Source organism: Micropterus dolomieu, linkage group LG12, assembly GCF_021292245.1.
Source record: "Micropterus dolomieu isolate WLL.071019.BEF.003 ecotype Adirondacks linkage group LG12, ASM2129224v1, whole genome shotgun sequence".
NCBI classification, from domain to species: Eukaryota; Metazoa; Chordata; class Actinopteri; order Centrarchiformes; family Centrarchidae; genus Micropterus; species Micropterus dolomieu.
In genome coordinates, this window is record NC_060161.1 from 12,297,304 (window position 1) to 12,315,565 (window position 18,262).

General features: G+C 39.8%; 1 protein-coding gene across 1 annotated transcript in view; it reads right to left on the bottom strand.

Moving 5' to 3' along the window:
* The window catches only part of chrnb1 (cholinergic receptor, nicotinic, beta 1 (muscle)), a 25,110-nt gene extending 7,398 nt beyond the window's left edge, over window positions 1-17,712 (bottom strand). The window contains exons 1-8 of the mRNA XM_046065040.1: window positions 17,652-17,712; window positions 14,257-14,390; window positions 10,715-10,759; window positions 10,013-10,122; window positions 6,281-6,389; window positions 6,021-6,165; window positions 5,487-5,672; window positions 2,075-2,298 (exon numbers count right to left, since the gene is read on the bottom strand). Of these exons, the coding sequence (XP_045920996.1) occupies window positions 2,075-2,298; window positions 5,487-5,672; window positions 6,021-6,165; window positions 6,281-6,389; window positions 10,013-10,122; window positions 10,715-10,759; window positions 14,257-14,390; window positions 17,652-17,712 (1,014 nt within the window). The remainder of the gene's footprint in view (window positions 1-2,074; window positions 2,299-5,486; window positions 5,673-6,020; window positions 6,166-6,280; window positions 6,390-10,012; window positions 10,123-10,714; window positions 10,760-14,256; window positions 14,391-17,651) is intronic.
* Between the last annotated feature and the right edge of the window lie 550 nt (window positions 17,713-18,262).

The window sequence follows — 18,262 nt, forward strand, 5'->3', positions numbered from 1 at the left end:
GGAGCCAATCCCAGCTGACATCGGGCGCAAGGCGGGGTACACCCTGGACAGGTCGCCAGTCCATCGCAGGGCCACACATAGACGAACAACCACTCACGCTCACACTCACACCTAAGGACAATTTAGGGTCACCAATTAACCTAGTCTGCATGTCTTTGGACGGTGGGAGGAAGCCGGAACACCCACAGTGGTAACCACTGCACCACCATGCCGAAGTCATTATTATTTCATTTAACTATTGATGCCATTTACACCCTAATTTCCAACAACAGTTCTCATTGATTTCTGTATTGCTTTACTTAGTAAAGATGAGTGCGCAGTAGTCTCTAATTTCCCAATGCTGAGTTAGCCTGATTCTTATTTCATCCATTTTATTTTCCTGCGACCGAACATTAGCCAGGAGGAGGCTAGGAAGTGGTTTAGCCGTAGGCCCAGGTTGGATTAGCTCTTATCTCTTTCCTCTTTTCCTGGTTAAATCTCACAACTTGTGGTGACATTTGGTCTGGCTAGTCTGGTTGCCTGGACGCGAGATGTCATGGGCAGTGATCCATTGAACTTAATCCTATCCCTGCACTTCCTTCTCCTGAAGTTGATGATGTTTCTATCATAAGTAATCATAATTATTCTCCACAGCTGAGGGGAACTGCAAACTTATCATAATTCTCTGTGAGTTCATTCCTGGAAGGGACCCCTTTAACATTCCTCATCGTCATTGATCCACTGCTCTATAAATATTGATTGGTGCTCTATAAATATTGATTGGTGCAGCTCAGTTAAGATATTTTCATACCTTAACATCTAATTTCCCACAATTAATGTTCTATCCACAAATCTTTCCTTTTCACATTCCATGACCATCTGATCGTCTGAAGAGCAGAAGTGAAAATGAAGCAGAACCTATAGTGTTGTTTTCTCCCATCAATCCAGTAGCAAGCAGCTTAGTTCCTTAAAACCATACAAATAACCTGTGTGTGAGCCTTTCTAAGGCAAATGTTTCCTGAAAGCGTAACAGAACTTGGAGCAAAGTAAAGCGCTGCTGCTCAGTCCTGTAATTAGTTTTACATAATGTACAGTTAGTGCAACAGCCAGTGATGGAGGTTAATGGTATAACATGACGTTCAGGGTGTTGAGGACTGTGTCGACTTAATCCAATAGTCTGCCTGAAACTAAACTACTGTTGCCCCCTTCACTAAATATCACAAAAATTATCATTACAGTCATTACATATTTCAAGGCCACAATTTACTGCATGGAGGCGTTGCTTGGTCGCATAATGGATGTTGAGCGTCAATGTATTAATTTATGTGTCAGTGAATTCATTTTCATCCCGTGCACATTATCATGATTTGTGCTCATTAACAGGTGCCCACAAGGTAATACAATGTGTACGTGGTTGTAAAGCATTTGCATTGGATTTTACTCATTTGGTATAATTAGTTGGATTACCTTGATTTTATCCATTTTTTTAAATTAATATATTAATTAGTTATTGACCAGCCTTGTAGTTAAATAAATATAAAACTACATAATCAAAGATTTTATGTTTACTACGAAGAGTTTATGCTCTCTTAGTGGAAAGGAGGGATGTACCAAAGTCTCAGAAACTTACTTTCTAATTAATATGTCACGTGATTTGATTTTGATATGTATTTGTTTCATATGTGAGCAGATCACATGAAGGAATAAATATTTATTGCGTTGCATCCTAATCTTCCCCGGTCCGTCCCCTGCGTCCTTCTCAGACGACATGCTAAGAAAGACTGGTTTTCTGATGACATCACTTTGACATCACTCACCATACCCCTCTTTGATGCAGACTGCTAAGAAAATGAAAGCATTGAAATTGAAGATTTTGCCTTCATCTTTGTGAGCTGGTATCCTGCTAAAGCCTAACTTTGTGCTATTTTTGCAGAGCCCAGGAACATAAAAACATCAATTCAGTTAAATATGTAGAATCATGTCAAACTATTTCATTTGTTCGTCCTCAAGTTTGATTTGTAAAGTAAAGCCGTAACCAGACTAGGTGATATTTCACACTTTAGCCCATGGCTAAAGATGGAGGCAGGGACCTCACCTTGCGCACCCACATGGGCATCAGGTGGGTGTTGGGTGAGCGGTGGTGCAGGTTGAGGACGACCACACTGAGAATGACAGAAAACGTGACCAGGATCATGGTGAACATGATGTAGTTGACAATGATGGGGACACCCAGTGAAGTCTCCGGGATCTTATCAGCCAGCAGCAGCAGGAACACAGTGAGGGTGAGCAACACGTTGATGGACAGCCCCATCTTCTCGCCTGGTAGGAGAAAAAAATGTTTACAACGTACCTAAAAGTGTGGAGAAGATCTTATGTAGCCATAGGAGCACCATGCAGTTTACCACCAATGGCTAATCTGTTTTCACACTGATTCTACTTTTGTATCATTTCATTTTCATTGAAGTTGGTGTTTGATAATTACTTTTGTTGAGGAATGTAACAATTACAGTGTATTCCTGGTCTGTGTTATATTTTATCTAGTTTTATCAGGACAAGGTTTGTTCCTCCTTCAGCTGAGGTATATCTACTATTTTAGCAGCAGCTGATCCATGCAATTCACCAGTAATGACTCTAATGAAAAATTCATCTCCCATTCAAAGTGAAGCTGTTTTGCCAATAGAGCATGACCTCCCAGGTGTATTCAGTGGTCACAAACTGTGTTTACCTAATATTGGTTAGAGTTGCTGGGTAATGAAATTGATGTGCATTAGGGCAGTGCTTGCTCCCACGGTGAGCAGCTGTCAAACCACAGACATTTTACTTCATCACACTGCATCACCTCAAAGGTCAACATTTCTGTAGTGCACAGAAGTACAGTGCAATGAAATATTTATTTACAGAAAAAATGTTGTTGAAAATCTTTCACGAATTACCACTGTAATGTCCTTGACTTGTCCCTGTGTCTGGTGGGAGGGTTACACTAGATGTCTGCAGATTGTGCAGGTGCACAGACCTTGTGGGAGTCACACAAGCAGAGGGTGAAAGATAAAAAAATACTAGAGCAAGAAAAGGAGAAACCTGTATGCACATACATTCCACCTTCAGGGCCATAGCAAAGATTTTAGCAATGCTAAGAACGTGTGTCCAAATTCCCCCAGAGCTACTCCACCTGCCTGGAAAAAATGTTTGAAAAGCCAACAAAAAGTCCGTAAAAAGATGGTTTCCCCACATTCTATCTCTCTTTTTCCTTTTGATCTTATATCTATCTTCCCATATGATGATATACATGTTGTTTCAGAAAAAAAATGTTTAATAATTTTTATTTAAATGTTTTTATTTATTTCAAGTGCTTAGTATGGAGCAGAAATTAAGAGAATGTGTCAATAATATTAAAATCAGCTTTAAAACTAGTAGAATGTAAACTTCTCATGTCAGTAAAAATCCCAGAAACAATTCCCAATCGGTGTAGGAATTCTATGTCCGCTGTATCGGATGCAATGCCAGAATCTAGATTCCCACTCCACAACGAAAAGGCTCAACTGAAGAAAAACAATGACAACCACATCTTTCTCGGAGAGTCTCGTGTGCTATTTTTATATGTTGTTATTATGTGTGGTGTTATTGTCACGGTTAGATCCCCCCATAGGTGAATGTGGAGCTTCCAGCTTTGTGGGCCTCAATTTTAGGCCCATCTCCTCCCCTAGTGCAACTGTGTGGTGAATCTGGGTACCTGCAGCTGACAACAGAGCATCTGACAACATATAAGGTCTAGGGATTTGCACTAATGGGTCATTATCTGCTACATTTTGACCATCACAGGATTCATTGTGAGAGGCGTGCGACCTCTGATATATATAGCAATTGTAAGTCCCTTTGAATAAAACCGTCCGCTAAATGAGTAAATGTAAATGTAAATCTATTTGTTCAGGACCAGGATTATGTATCTTTAATTATTTAAAATGTAAATATTATTAATATTATTTTTTAAATCTCTGGGCCAATTCATTAAGTTCTCTTTCCTCCTCATTTTTGTGCTGTTAATATCTAAGTGTATAGTTCATTGTAGTGTTGTAGTCAAGACCACCCAAACCGAGACCAAGTCAAGACCAAGACCAGAGTTTATCGAGATCGAGACCAAGACTTTTAGGGGCTGAGACCAAGTCGAGACCAAGACCAGTTCCCCACATTACACGACACACAATAAAATGTGGAACGAGATCATAGGTACTTCTCAGATTGATCTGAAAGATTCACATTCCAATTAAAACACACACATACAAACACTTAGAGCTGAAATCAATGTAAGCATCTTTATTCAACACTCCTTTTCCACGCTTACCATCGCAGAGAGGGGTGACAGTCGTTAACGGGAACAACACGTTTAATCTGTGTTACTGGTTGCATGTGAAGCAATAAGTTTTACATCCAAACAAAGTTAGGATGTTAACAAATAAATCAGACAATGCAAAAGCAATTTATTAATATTCCCAAAGTTATCGTCATGACTGGTTAAAATCCCGAATCCCCAATGTGCGAGACCCAGACAGGGCCGAGTCCAAATGCGGTCGAGACCGAGACAAACCAAGACCATCAAAAAGTGGTCTGAAGACCGGTCTCGAGACCAATACTGGTCTTGAGTACTACAACACTAGTTCACTAGTTCACTGTGCTTGTATTTTTTAGCCAGGATTAGGTTACTATTTTTGTTAGGTTTAGTTAGGTCACCATACCCCTCTTTGATGCAGACTGCTAAGAACATGAAAGCATTGAAAATGAAGATATTGCCTTCATCTTTGTGAGCTGATATCCTTTGTTTGTAAAATAAAGCCGTAACCAGGCCAGGCTTAGGTTAGGTTCTCCCTGAGGTTCAACTTAAGCTAGTGTATTACAATCCTCATATTTGTCATCTAGTTTTATGTAACCCCCTCCCAGATCAACGAGAGACAATCATGATGTGTTATGTGCATGAAATTTAGGCAGCACTGTGACTACCAAAAGTACCATGAATATGTTCATCTGATTATGTTAACTATTTATTTACTGTGCAAAGCAAACAACATGCGGCAGCTCAGTGGTGAACACCTGCAAAATGATAACCCAGTGAATCCATGTAAACAAGTCTATTACAGAAATCATGTTTGAACAATGTGAGTGTTGTGAACAGAGTTTGAAGTCTTAATCTGATTGCTCTCAGTTGTTGCAGGGTGATTTCTACAATTTTAATTTCAAGGTTATTGATTCAGCTGTGCTCCATGGGAAACAGCTATCTAATCTGAAATTGAATCCCTTTGTGCCTGTAATTGGACAAATGTGTGATTACCCAATTTAAACGGACAACACAACACAACACAATTAGGAAATGGTATTAGGAGTTTTAAAGAGCAACGATAAGGCAGTGTAATCCTAACTAAGGCTACATCAAGGTGGAAAGTGAATGCAACTGACCATCTTTACCTTTAGCTCAAAGTGAACTGCTTTATATGTATTATTGTGTATTGTTGGTGTACCTGCATCAGGAGGCAGGTAGAAGTTAAAGATGGCGATGATGGTGATGAGGATGCAGGGGATGATGATGTTCAAGACGTAGTACAGAGGCTTCCTCTCGATGATCAGGTAGAAGGTCATGTCCTCATACAGATCATCATTCACGTTCTTCCTGCTCGGCTTGTGTCTGATCTGCCACTCGCCCCCCTCTGGAGAAACAATTACATTTTGAGATTTCAGATCAGCAAAATGATGGATTTTACCGCACAAACAACAAGCAAAAGTGGAAACACATAAAACCACTGATGTGACTATGGTTCAAATATCAAGCAAAAGCAAGCATAAAATGCTAAATGAGATGAGATGTGCAAACTACATCTTCCTCTAAACTAAACTGAAACTGCTTAAACATGGCGTTGCAATCTAATGAACGTTTCACATATTTATTCATTTATAAATTGTGTTCTTTGCCATCAGACTTTCCCTTCCTTTCTAAAAAAAAAACTTATTCCCATCCTTCCATCCATCCTTTCATGTGTTCCCCGCCAAATTCTCACCACTGTATGATTCGTCCAGTTGGATCTCCCTGATCTCTTTGCCTTTCGAGTCCAGTGTATACTGGATGTCGATCTCTGTCGAGTCATATGTGTAGGAGCGGAACTGCATGGTGCAGTTCTGCCAGTCAAATGGGAAATATGTCACCTGGACCCAAACAAGAGGGTGTTACAAGAGGGAGATGAGCATGAGCAAGTTTAGAAGGAAATGAATGGAAAGCGTAATACTTTATGTTTGTGTATGTGTGTGTGTTGATGTTCACCTTAACTCCACAAGAGCTGCAGTAGAGTGCAGGGGGAGTCCAGGTTACTTTGCCATTACTGTAAGCCTGAACATGGACGTGCAGGGCCACATCAAACACCCCATCATTACTGCAAACAGAGATTGAATTCAAAACGTTGTTTTATTTTCTTATACCTGTATGTTACTGTCAGTAGAAGATCGCTTGAAACATCTTAACAGAGTTTATACAATCCTTTCGCTCTGTTAAAGCTTTTTTTTTTTTACTTCTTTACATTTACTCATACAAATTTTTTTAATAGTTGTAAATCACTGTCTTACTGTTTAAATCTGACAATACCGTAGCACAGACTCTGCAAATAACTGACTGAAAGACATGTTAGTGGAGGGTTACTGTATGTCAGCGCCACCCAGTACATATTGGACCCGTCACCTTGCAGCAAAAACGTCTGAGGTTGCGGTTCTTTCTGTTCAGAGTTTGCATGATGTCCCTTGTTGTTGCCTGCAATTTCTCCCCACATAACAAACCCCTGCAGATTTCAGGTATAAAATAATTACAGTGTTTGACCTGCTCATGGAGTATTACTACCTTCCACCAAGTCCATGCTGGAAAAGGCTCTCGATAAGGAGAGATGAACAAAGATGAACTTATGGGAACTCTTTATGGGAACTTTTTGACCAGTTGGGGTCCATTTTCAAAAGAACAATATTTCCTTTCCCCTGCGATGGACTGGCGACCTGTGCAGGGTGTACCCCGCCCTTTGCCCTATGTCAGCTGGGATTGGCTCCAGCCAGACCCTGTACACAGGATAAGCGGTTGACGATGGATGGATGGATGGATGGATGGATGGATGGAATATTTCCTTTCATTGCTTTGCAGATGGTACACAAATCTATTTGCATGTAAAATCCAATGACAAAGCCTCATTTCAGTCCTTGCTTAACTTCCTGAGAGACCTTGAAATAACTGAATTGCTTGTTTTTACAATTTTAAATGGCTTGGCACCTTCTTATTTACTAGAACTTTTACGTGTTCACACTCCTGTCAAAGCACTGAGGTCATCCAATCAGATGCTCCTTGATGTCCCCCGATCCCGGTTAAAAAATAAAGGTGGCCGAGCCTTTTCAGTAGCTGCTCCTAATCTGTGGAATATTTTACCTGTTCAAATAAGAACGGCTCAGACTGCTGACATTTTGAAGTCCTTGCTAAAGACCCACCTCTATTCATTGGCCTTCAAACAGAGTTGAATTTTGACATTTTTGACCTTTTCTACTGTCTTTGTCTTACTATATTTGTTGTGTATCCTGAATTTGGGAAGCATATGAATTTATTTGGTGATGGTTGTTTGCCACATTTTTTGGAAGGCACTGACATGTAATTCTTCTGAAAGTATTGCCAGGTACTGGTCATTTTGAAGAACAATTTAAAAAATAACCCTATTTTGTCGTCCGTCAGGTGTCAGATTTACTGGTAAGCTCCTTCAGTGTCTTTGCTTTTACAGAGATAATTGGGTGGGTTCAGTTAAAAAATCAGGGCAGTACAACTTTACGATGAGGCAAAGTAGTCTCCATTTTACACTACATTAGACGCTAAGCCTTTATTAACAGATATTAGATATATTAGCTTATGCTGCTGACTCAGCTACACATATCACATAACTTCCACTTCCTCTCACTCAACCTTCCTGTTTCTTTGTCCTTTACAATAAAGCACAACATTACCTATAGAGAGAGAGATAGGATCTGGTCAGAGTGAGTAACACCTGAGTAGCTATATCTCGTATGTCTTATTATTGCAGTCTCACTGCTCCTTCCAGTCTATCACCACAGCTGCAGAGTACATCGACATTTGGCTGCAGTCCCACGCTGCAAGACCCCACTAAAACATTTTAATTGGCATGCATGAAATGGAGGAACTCAACACATTTCACAGGACACTTCTAAGTGCAGCACTAATGTTGGATGTTTAGAGCTGTTTTGGCCATTAAGCTCATAACACTATACACAACAAAGAAATCAAGTCAATTAGACACAGATTAAGCCGTCTGTCAGGGTGCAGTGTTTAGTTTTTATGGCTCTGGTAATTTAAGCTTGTGTCCTTAAAGCAAAGCGGACCCTGCTAAACGCTGTCCCTGCAAAGGTGTTGCTGCTGAAATGACCAGCAGTGATAACACACATACACACACACACACACACACACACACACACACACACACAGAGAAGGGCTTTTGCATTTGTGTGTATGTGTGTACATATCTGTGTGTATGTGCGCAGTTCCAAGTGAGTGCTTCCTGGGCTGAAGTGGCTGAGCGTAGCCATCATCTTAGTTTTTGGGGATCCATGCTGTTTAATTGCCTATAAAGTGTTGATGATTGGAGTAGTGGGGATGTTAACAGCTGTGTTAATGGAGGTGTGTATGTGTGTGAGAAAAATACACTATACTCACTGTTCTAATTATCTACATTTTTCCATTACATTGGTACTGTTCTGTGCTATACCTGTGCTGGGTCTTTAACCTAATGTCCCCTGGGTGCAGCTGTATGGTGTTTTGGCTCCATCAGGCCACAAGCAATCTGCTGCCATTCCAGTTAGTGTACCAGTGTCAACTGTGTGCACAAGCATAGAGCCTCACTCAAGGCTCACGAGTGGCCAGTGAAGTAAGTGAGCCACTTGTGAATGTAAAGATGGCTATGAATACTGTATTTCTTAAATAGTGTAATGCCCAAAATTGTGGCATTCCTTATCCTGCTGCACAGACAAATGGTTGAGAACGCAGCAGCGCATCTGGTTTTTGATCAGCCCAAAAGGACACATGTCACTCCATTACTCAGTGACCTCCACTGGCTCCCCGTTGCCTCCAGAATCAAATTCAAGTCACTAATACTTGCATACAGAGTGACTACTGGGTCTGCACCCATCTACCTAAACTCCATAATACAAACTTACGTTCCTTCTCGGCCACTACGCTCCTCCAACGAACGCCGCCTGGCTCTGCCATCCCTTCACACAAAGCAATCCCAGTCCCGGCTATTCTCATCTGTGACACCACAATGGTGGAACGAGCTACCACACGCCATCAGAGCAGGGGCGTCCCTCTCTAACTTCAAGAAGCTCTTGAAAACTCATCTTTTCAGAGAACACTTTCTCTTATAATACGTCTAACTTCTAACATCTAACACGCACTTCCTGTGCTCTTCTTCTTCTATCCCCTTACAGTTATCCTGTATTGATTGCACTTTTTGTTAACTCTTCCCTAGGTATTTACCCCACTGATATGATATGTGCTATTAGCGCTTACTAGTATTTATTGCTGTTTTTACTAGTATGTATTGTCAGTTGTAGTTCTTGTACTGTCTTTGATGCTTTGTTGATGCTTGTATGTTGTTCATCAAGTGTAAGTCGCTTTGGATAAAAGCGTCTGCCAAATGAGTAAACGAAAAAGTATTATAATTTTGATATTGAATGGAGGTGTAAGGAGCTTACGTATAAGTTAATAAAACTAACACATATGGCTGGAGCTAGCTGTACAATGGCGGATCTTTATCCACTCTGTGTCAGTGGAAGGAAAAAAGTTTTTTTTTTTGTGTCCATGGTTTTATATGTACAGACGGGTAAAAACAAAATGCCCCTTAGAGCCTACAAAATAAAACCCTAGACAAAAACTAAAATCTAAAAAAACAGAAAAGTGTCCTCTCCTCTCAACTCTTTGGTGCTGATTAATTCATGCCAATGTAAGTGCAGTGCTCGTGCTTACTTATTGATGAGGACAATGTCAGGCAGCCAAACCTTCCCAGAGGGGATCCGCAACACCTCTATCCCATCATTCTCCTTGGGTTTCCATGACAACCGATGATCGGTCCATTCCTGTGTTGTGATTATGTATGCAGAAATGTGGGAATTACACACAAGTACATAAAAAAAAGGGGCAGGGACAAGAGGGAAACTAAGAATGACAAAAGAGGGAAACCTTGCATTCACAAATGTGACAAATATGTCATTTCATCAGTGTATTTCTTCATGTTTCCACTGCTGTAATTAGATTCCATGGGGATTGTTTCCCTGTGCATTTGTCCTTGCATAACAAAATGCAACATTTGCATAAATATTTATTTTGCATTTACTACTCCTAGTGTTCTGGCTTTGTTTTTTATGTAGTGTATTGACACTGAGCTGTATGTTGATAGACTTATTTTCAGTGGAACTGCAGTCACTGGTTGCATTGGTCAAGATAATGTGAAATAGCAAGAAGTTACTGTGTTAATGAAAACGTTAACGCGTACAGGGGTTCCCCAAACAAACTGCTGGATCATTCATTGTTTGTTGGAAAGCCTTGAAATTTATGCCCAAAATTTCTAAACCCAACACCAATTTTCAGCCTCAGTGCAGCAAGCACACCGCAAATAAAAAATCCTACATGAGATGCCGTGAGAAGTGCTGACACACAAAACACACTTACCAGATTCATGACAACAACTGTGCTCATTTCTTCATTTTTCATATTCTGGAACAAAAACATAAAAACATGTACGTGTTACTGTTGCCTCTCCTAATGATAATACACACACACATTCAGAACATGGCAGTGCTGGTGGTGATTTCAACACATTCAACTTTTTCTTACAATTTGAAACGCTTGTTTGAGTTGTGAGTGTGGTGTGCGCTCGCCCTCTATTGTGACACTGCTCTAGTGATACGTTTTTGCAATTTCAATTTCATCATTTAACATTATGACAGAGTGAATTCTGCTGCCTTGGTTTGGTTTGGAGTATTTTCTGTTTGGACTATTGCTGCTAAGCTAACAGCGCAAGCATGCCTTTTTGTGTAAATAAATCTTTCGTTTGAACTGCATCCTCCTCGCCTGAGTCTGCATTTGGGTCCACACCTCAGCTCCCTGACTGCACTCAGCCATTTCCCATGACAATTAGACTGATTTTGTGCATAAAAGACTGTGATAATACATACATTACAGTGGTTTTAGATGTCCGAACAAGATCCACATTTCTCTCTGTGGCTCAACTTGTCCTGCTGAAGCCCATATGTTAATCTGATGGAATTCAATTCAGCTCTACAATACTACCATTTGAACGTGGAATTCTTCGGTCTGACCTAATAAGATCGCCGTTATGACTTTTATGTAAAAGTGACCAGGATACTAATCCAGACATGGAACCGACATGTTATATTGCCATCAGATTAACATAAAATGGTACATGTCTGAGAGGAGCTTCACATCCAGGTTTAAAAAAATGGAATGTCCCTTAAAATAGCCGTCTAAAAACATCACCCCATATGGCGTTTTGGCTAATATGTTGCGGGGTTATTTGAAAGGTTCTGTTTTAGAATTTGGACTTAATCCAGGGACAATGCATTAGCTGGATTAAAAGATGTCAATTTTGCTTTGCTGTAGAAGGATGCTGTGCTCTGACATCAAAACTAAAACAACCGCGAAAGTTGGGTTAACTTGGGCAATGCTCTTTTAAGTTAACTTGAGAGACAAGCATTTGGGAGAAACTTAAAGAGAAACCATAGAGTAAGAATTTTAAGTGTTAAGAAACACTTTTTTGTTTTTTGTCAGATATTTGCCTGTATTTTGGCATGCTAATGTGCTGAGTTTGAAAATTACTAAATTTCCCATAACTCTGATATTTTTCAATCACTGTAGTGTTCATGTCCTTTACTGTTTGTGATCATTACACTGTGACAGGACATGAAATCAATCGTCTACAGTTTCCTTGGCTGTTAGACAGACACACTGTATTTGCTATAGAAATCTGATCATAAAAAGCTTTTCTACTTCCTGTTCTCCATGACAACAATGAACAGCACCCTACCTTAAAATGGTGTCAATCCACATAGACCTGAACTACCTCGGGCTTCTGAAGCCTACTGTACTATGTTGTACCCCATACTGTAAGTAGGCCTACTTCGCAACATACCCAATAATATTGGGCTACAGGCATATAGTATATTCCTAACAATACTTTGTTCCCTGGACATCTTATTGTTCCAATAAAAACACAAATGTACCCTGTAGTTGTTTAGGAACTAACATTTTGTTACCATCAAGCATAGTTTCAGTGCTGCTGTTGGGCTTCTATGATCATCCCATACTGTATTGTTTGTTAGGAGAGTTACAAATAAATATTATATCAAGAGATAGGGCAGCATGCTGGAAATACAGCCTCGGCTTGTTGATAGTAGCTCCAAAAACAAAACAGTCATTTGAGATACTGGCTGGTTTGACAGCAATGGACACGCACCAGCTTATTCCATGACAGAGATTGATGTAGTGATGAAGGCTTTAGTAAAGATGTTTAAATAGTATTTGAGTGTGCCCGAGCAAGTGTGGGTCTATGAACGTGTGCATGTGATTGTCTATCCAGGGGGAAGGTGGAGCTTCCCTGAGCCGGGCCTGCTATTTAAAACGCTGGGAGGAATGTCAGGGAGACAGCTGGAGGGAGGGGGGTGGGGTGAAGGGAGGTTGACTTAAACCGTCTCTCTCTCACCCTGTCACACAAACACACACATAACTATCTCATCACTGGCCTATCACTTACTGATATTTCCTGTAACTGTTTGGATTCGCCTCAGCATGTCCCTCTGGGGGATGGTTTATAATAACACTGCTTTTAACCAGCTGACTAGTTCTGGGCAGGCGGGGAATGAGCATCCAAGTGGGTCAGTACTCAAGATCGTTCCACTCCACAACTTAAAAGCCCCATGTGACTTCCTCTCCAGAGTGAGACTGACCTTGAGTGGAGGTGTAAGGAGTGTCCTCGCAGTAAATGTGTGTGTAAATGTCACACTGCGTCGATATGCGTTTCAGTGTGTTTGTACTGTTGCTACAGAGAATAGAGCCAAGGGGAAATTAAGGAACAGATAAAGTGACCTGGTGTGTGAGTGTGTGTATTATTGTTCCATTTTTAAGCAGTCACTCAGAAGCTTAGTCAGTGCATGCTGCTAAAACACTATTTCCCCGCAGTACTTCACATCAATAGGATGACTCTTTGTGCCATTTGACGCAGCAGGCCATTAAGCTTTGAATTCAGAACCAGATGACTGTCAGATAAAGTCACAGTTCCAAATTAAAACTACACTTTTTGCCACATTTTTTGTTATATATATATATATATATATATATATATATATATATATATATATATATATATATTTTTTTTTTTTTTTTTATGTCTTGTCCATAGGAATACAGTGGTCCTCAGCATGGGGAGAAACCACTGCGCATAAAACCACAGTCTGTGGAAATCAGATTGGATTTTTAAATATGCATTTGTCAGAGGCAAAGCTTTTATTGAGGCAGAAGAACCTCAAGAGTTTTTTGTGGATAAGTTACAGTATTAAAGCGGAGTAAAATGTGATACAGGCATCCTAGGTGATTTCATGTACTGACTGTATCACAAAACAATGATTGGTCACATCAACTAATATACTTATTCTGCAATTTTCAGTTTGGAAGCCTTTTTAAGGTATAGTAAGCCTAAAAGCATACAGTATAACAACACCATCACCTCATTAGTCTAAAATATTTTGCATTGGCCTGAGTACTCTCTTTGACATTTAGACTGTAGGGTGACAATGTCTAGGACAATTTCTGACAGTTCTTGTAGTGGCATTTTTGATGTGGGCCTAGTGTTATTGGATAATCTATTCAATGATTCATGCCAGTGTTATTCAAATGAGAAATGTTAATAGCACTTCAGCCCTAATCTACCATATGAAAGTATCCAGTTTTCCAAAGCTGAATTAGGCTTTATTTCTTTTTCTGATTTCTGAAATTTCTTGTATAGCGCCTTGAACTCTGTGTAACACAAGGATTTTCAGATATCCTATAAGGAAACAGCACTTCTATCAACTTTGCTGTTGAGATGGTGGAAATCATGGGTACACAGGCCTCTGATTTTTCATCTCTTATACTTCGGTCTCTGTTTTGTTATATTCTGGTTATGCACATACAGTATGTATGTAAATGATTGTCCTCACCAGTCCAACGAAGGAGGTGAGGACCATACCCACTCGAACCACCACCTTCTCTTCAGGACTGGCTGCTGGCCGCACTTTAAGGTTGTAGTTGGCAAAGAGTTTCTTCATCAGAACGTTCTCCGCATCAGATGCACCTGTATGACAGATAGATAGAAGGCTTATATGACTGGTTGAGTTTTGGTGATGGTAAATGGACTATTCTTGTAAAGTTCCTTTCTAGTCTTCCGACCTGTCAAAGTGTTTCACACCACTAGTCAAGATTCACCCATTCACACACATTTATTAACTGATGGCAGTGGCTACCATTGAAGTCAGCTGCTCATCAGAAACTAATACATTCACACACACACACACACACACACACACACACACACACTAACCATCTGGAGCCATATGGGGTTCAGCATCTTGCCCAAGGGCCGGGGACTGAGCCTCCGACAGTGATTAGTGGATGACCCACTCTACCTCTAAGCCACAGCCTCCCCAACTTCATGTTTCCAGCTGTCATCAGTCCTCTTGATTTCGTTACGTATGGATTATGAGAAACCCATTGCAGGTAATCGTTTTAATTCAACCTCCAGGAAAAAATCTCAGCATAATTAGGCTGCAACTGCATCAATCATTTATTAATAATTGCAAAATCATTGGTGGCAGCTGGATATGTGTTCACAACACATCTGCAAACAACAATCTTTCTAATTACCATTGTGAACCAAATTCTATCCATTCTGTCCATTAGTTTTTTCTCTCACAGCTTAAAACTGATAAAATAAACCCAGACATTTTGTCCTAAAGTTTCTGCTGGCTGCTCTGTGCAAAACCCATCACAATGGTGACAAGTAGGAGTGAAACTAACTGACTGGCAGGGAAGGTGTGTTGAGCATTCAAATATCAGACCCAATGAACCTAACTTGACTAGTTGTAGCTAATTTTGGAACTATGGAACATCTTCCAGATCCTTCCCAGACCCACCTACGAGTCCCACTTTCTGATCCCACCACCCGCTCACACTAACTGCAAAGGGAGAGATTTCAGTGACTTGGTAACAAGATTAATTTGGGTAGAATTTGTTTTGTATTCTTTATAAAGCGAGAATCTTTGATCATAGCCACATATAGGATACGTTCGATCACATTTAACACTACTGCAACTCATAGACCATGTGAAAGCTATATAAAAACTGACAAAATAGTAATAATAGTATTACAAATAACTCTATATATGCATGTTTATTGCCTGTAGACTGTTGTTACCCAGTAACAGGCCTGTAACATTGTGAACCTACCAAAACCCAAACGTTTACATTCTGTTGCATTTTCGCACATTATTTCCACCCATTTCCTCCTCAGTGTTGGAAGGTCGGAAGCATTTATAATCAACAGCTCTGGTGACGCAGCATTCATCACGTCTGGCATAGCTGTGGCCCCGGCAGGATCTGACCTGACAAGAATAAATGACAACGATCACCCAGCAAGGCACCCCCATTAGCTAGGCACGGGGAAGCATGCCTGCTGATGGGCGAGACTGGGATGTGGTAAATAAGTCAGACTACAATCAAGACCAGTGAGATCAGATGAGGTAAGACCATGTTGATGGCTAGTGCTGAGCATGTGGAGGATGTTAAAACAAGTTTAACTAATGGCGATAAAGTAAAGAGGCAAATCTGACTCGTCATTTGTAAGTTTTAGCTCTTCTGAGGTCACTTTGATAAAGGACATAAGACAAATGTATCAGTCCTCATACTTGAAAAGGCACTTAAAATCCTTACTAAACACAAGTGAATCACTAAACATGACTGGTTGGGTCAGTGGTTTGTGTGCACTGTTCATGTCCAGAAACCAGTAGTCGGTTATCAAATCCATTGCCTGAAGACAACAAAAATTATGGCTATCAAGTGACAATGATTGTTTATGGTGTATCTGATTATATTTAGTTAAATTTGCTACTGCTGTCCACAATAAGTTTCCTATTTTACCATACCTTTGTTTCTTTCCTTCCATGTTTTCCTTCACCCCCTTCTTTCAATATTACCATGAATATGCTACATTGTTTAGTTGATGCAATTATAAGTAGTTTAAGTATAGTACAAGATTTCAACTCAGAGAGAGCTACACATTGTTAAACACAACAGAGATGGTTTCCATGCAAAAATTACAGACACCAACTTGTTACCTGGTTTTGGAGCCCTTTCTATTATCGCAGCCTAGTCGACAGTATGACAGAATGCTAAAAAACTATTTGATAAAATGCCTATGTCATTTCTATTCACATTTGTATCTGTGGTGTATGTTTTTATTGTACTTAATGGCATTGTTTTAATTTTATATGAATTTCATAGCCACACTAGAGGTTTGGCTTTAGGGATGGGAGTGTCTGTTTGCTGATTGGCCACCACTTTGGTCCGATAAGACTGATATATCTCAACAACAATTCATTGGGTGGCCATACAGGTTTGTACAGAATGTCTATTAGAAGCATTGCCATGAAATTTGCTGCAGATATTTAAGATCCCTAGAGAATTGTTTTTAATAACATTAGTGATCCCCTGACTGTTCATCTAGTGATTCAGGTCTAGAAAAAATCTAATTATACCAATTATTTATTTCAATATGTTGTCATACCTAAAACATTATGTGACCATTGTATTCTTACCAGTAAATGTTCTTGGGTTATTAGGCATTCATTAATGATAGTAACATATGAATTGTTACTAGTAAGAATGGAATAGTTACTAGTAACTAAAAAATAAGCACTTGTATCTAAATAGACACTAGTAAAATGGAAATGGTTACTAGTAACTACTCGAAAAGTTACTAGTAACTAATTAATAGGTTATATCTGAACTGAGACCCATTGATTTCAGTGGGAAAATGTGCAATCAGAGACTAGTAATTAAAAGTTAAGTACTAGTATCTAATCAATTATTACTAGTAAAACGGGAATAGTTACTAGTAACTAATAAAAAAGAAATGTTAACATATGGCTTGCCATATTCATGAACACTAAAGCAATGTGACTACTAGAGAGCAGTAAGCATAATTAAACTAAAGTTTCATTTATTATCCTTTCAGAAATTCAGTTTACATGGGCCAGACCTGTGTTGTCAAGCACCATTGATTATGTTTGTCAATGTCCACAACTTCTCCAACTGAAATAGCACTATTGTGTACCATTAATATTCCTATAAGAACTTCCACTGAGTCCCAGAGACACAATACTATTCCTATAATATTTCTTTCTTCCATTGTTAATATGATATTCACTGGTGGGTTCTAGTGAACTTTAGGTAATTCTTTGTTGGCATGTGGCATGTGATGTTAGTGTAGTAACCATGTTAGCAGTATTTCATAATTACTACAGCTTATGTGGGCGTTTTGCATCAGCTTATGCCTTACCTCCCAATGTGCTCAGGCTGCATAAGCAACATGCCAGCAGGAACAGTTCTAGGCTTTTCATGGCGACCCCCCGAAACCAAAACAGATCCCCACAGGTCGATTTATCCACTTTCTAGATAGTCTGTTTTACTTCTTCTCTTTTCCAGTGCAGCTCAATGGAACTCCTCAGTGTAAGTTTTGGTTTAGTCAGTTTGGACTGTTGTTGTCCGTCAGTCAGGCCAGCCTGGCCACCTGCTCTCTGCTCTAATTACATCCTTGGGGAGGGGAGGGTGTGTGTCACTGTTAACCCCCTCAGCCCTCAACTCTGCCCAACGAGAGCTTACTGGTTTTCAAACTGTGGCTGAGGTTCAAACAGGAGTCCTTGTAAGGTTTCCAGGCAGGTCCTCAGGAAAGAGACTGTGAATTTCATTAATATTTCATTAGTGATAATATGGTTTAGGGAAGAGTGGTTTGGTTAGAGGCTTTGGTAAGTGGTTTGGTAAGAGGCTATTTAATCACATTTTCTTACTGACAAGTATGCAAATGACAAGTATGACTTGTGCAACCTGTCTTCTTTGAATAAGGTGTTATTTGAGCATATTCCATTTTCATTTAACATGTGTGTTGTTCAA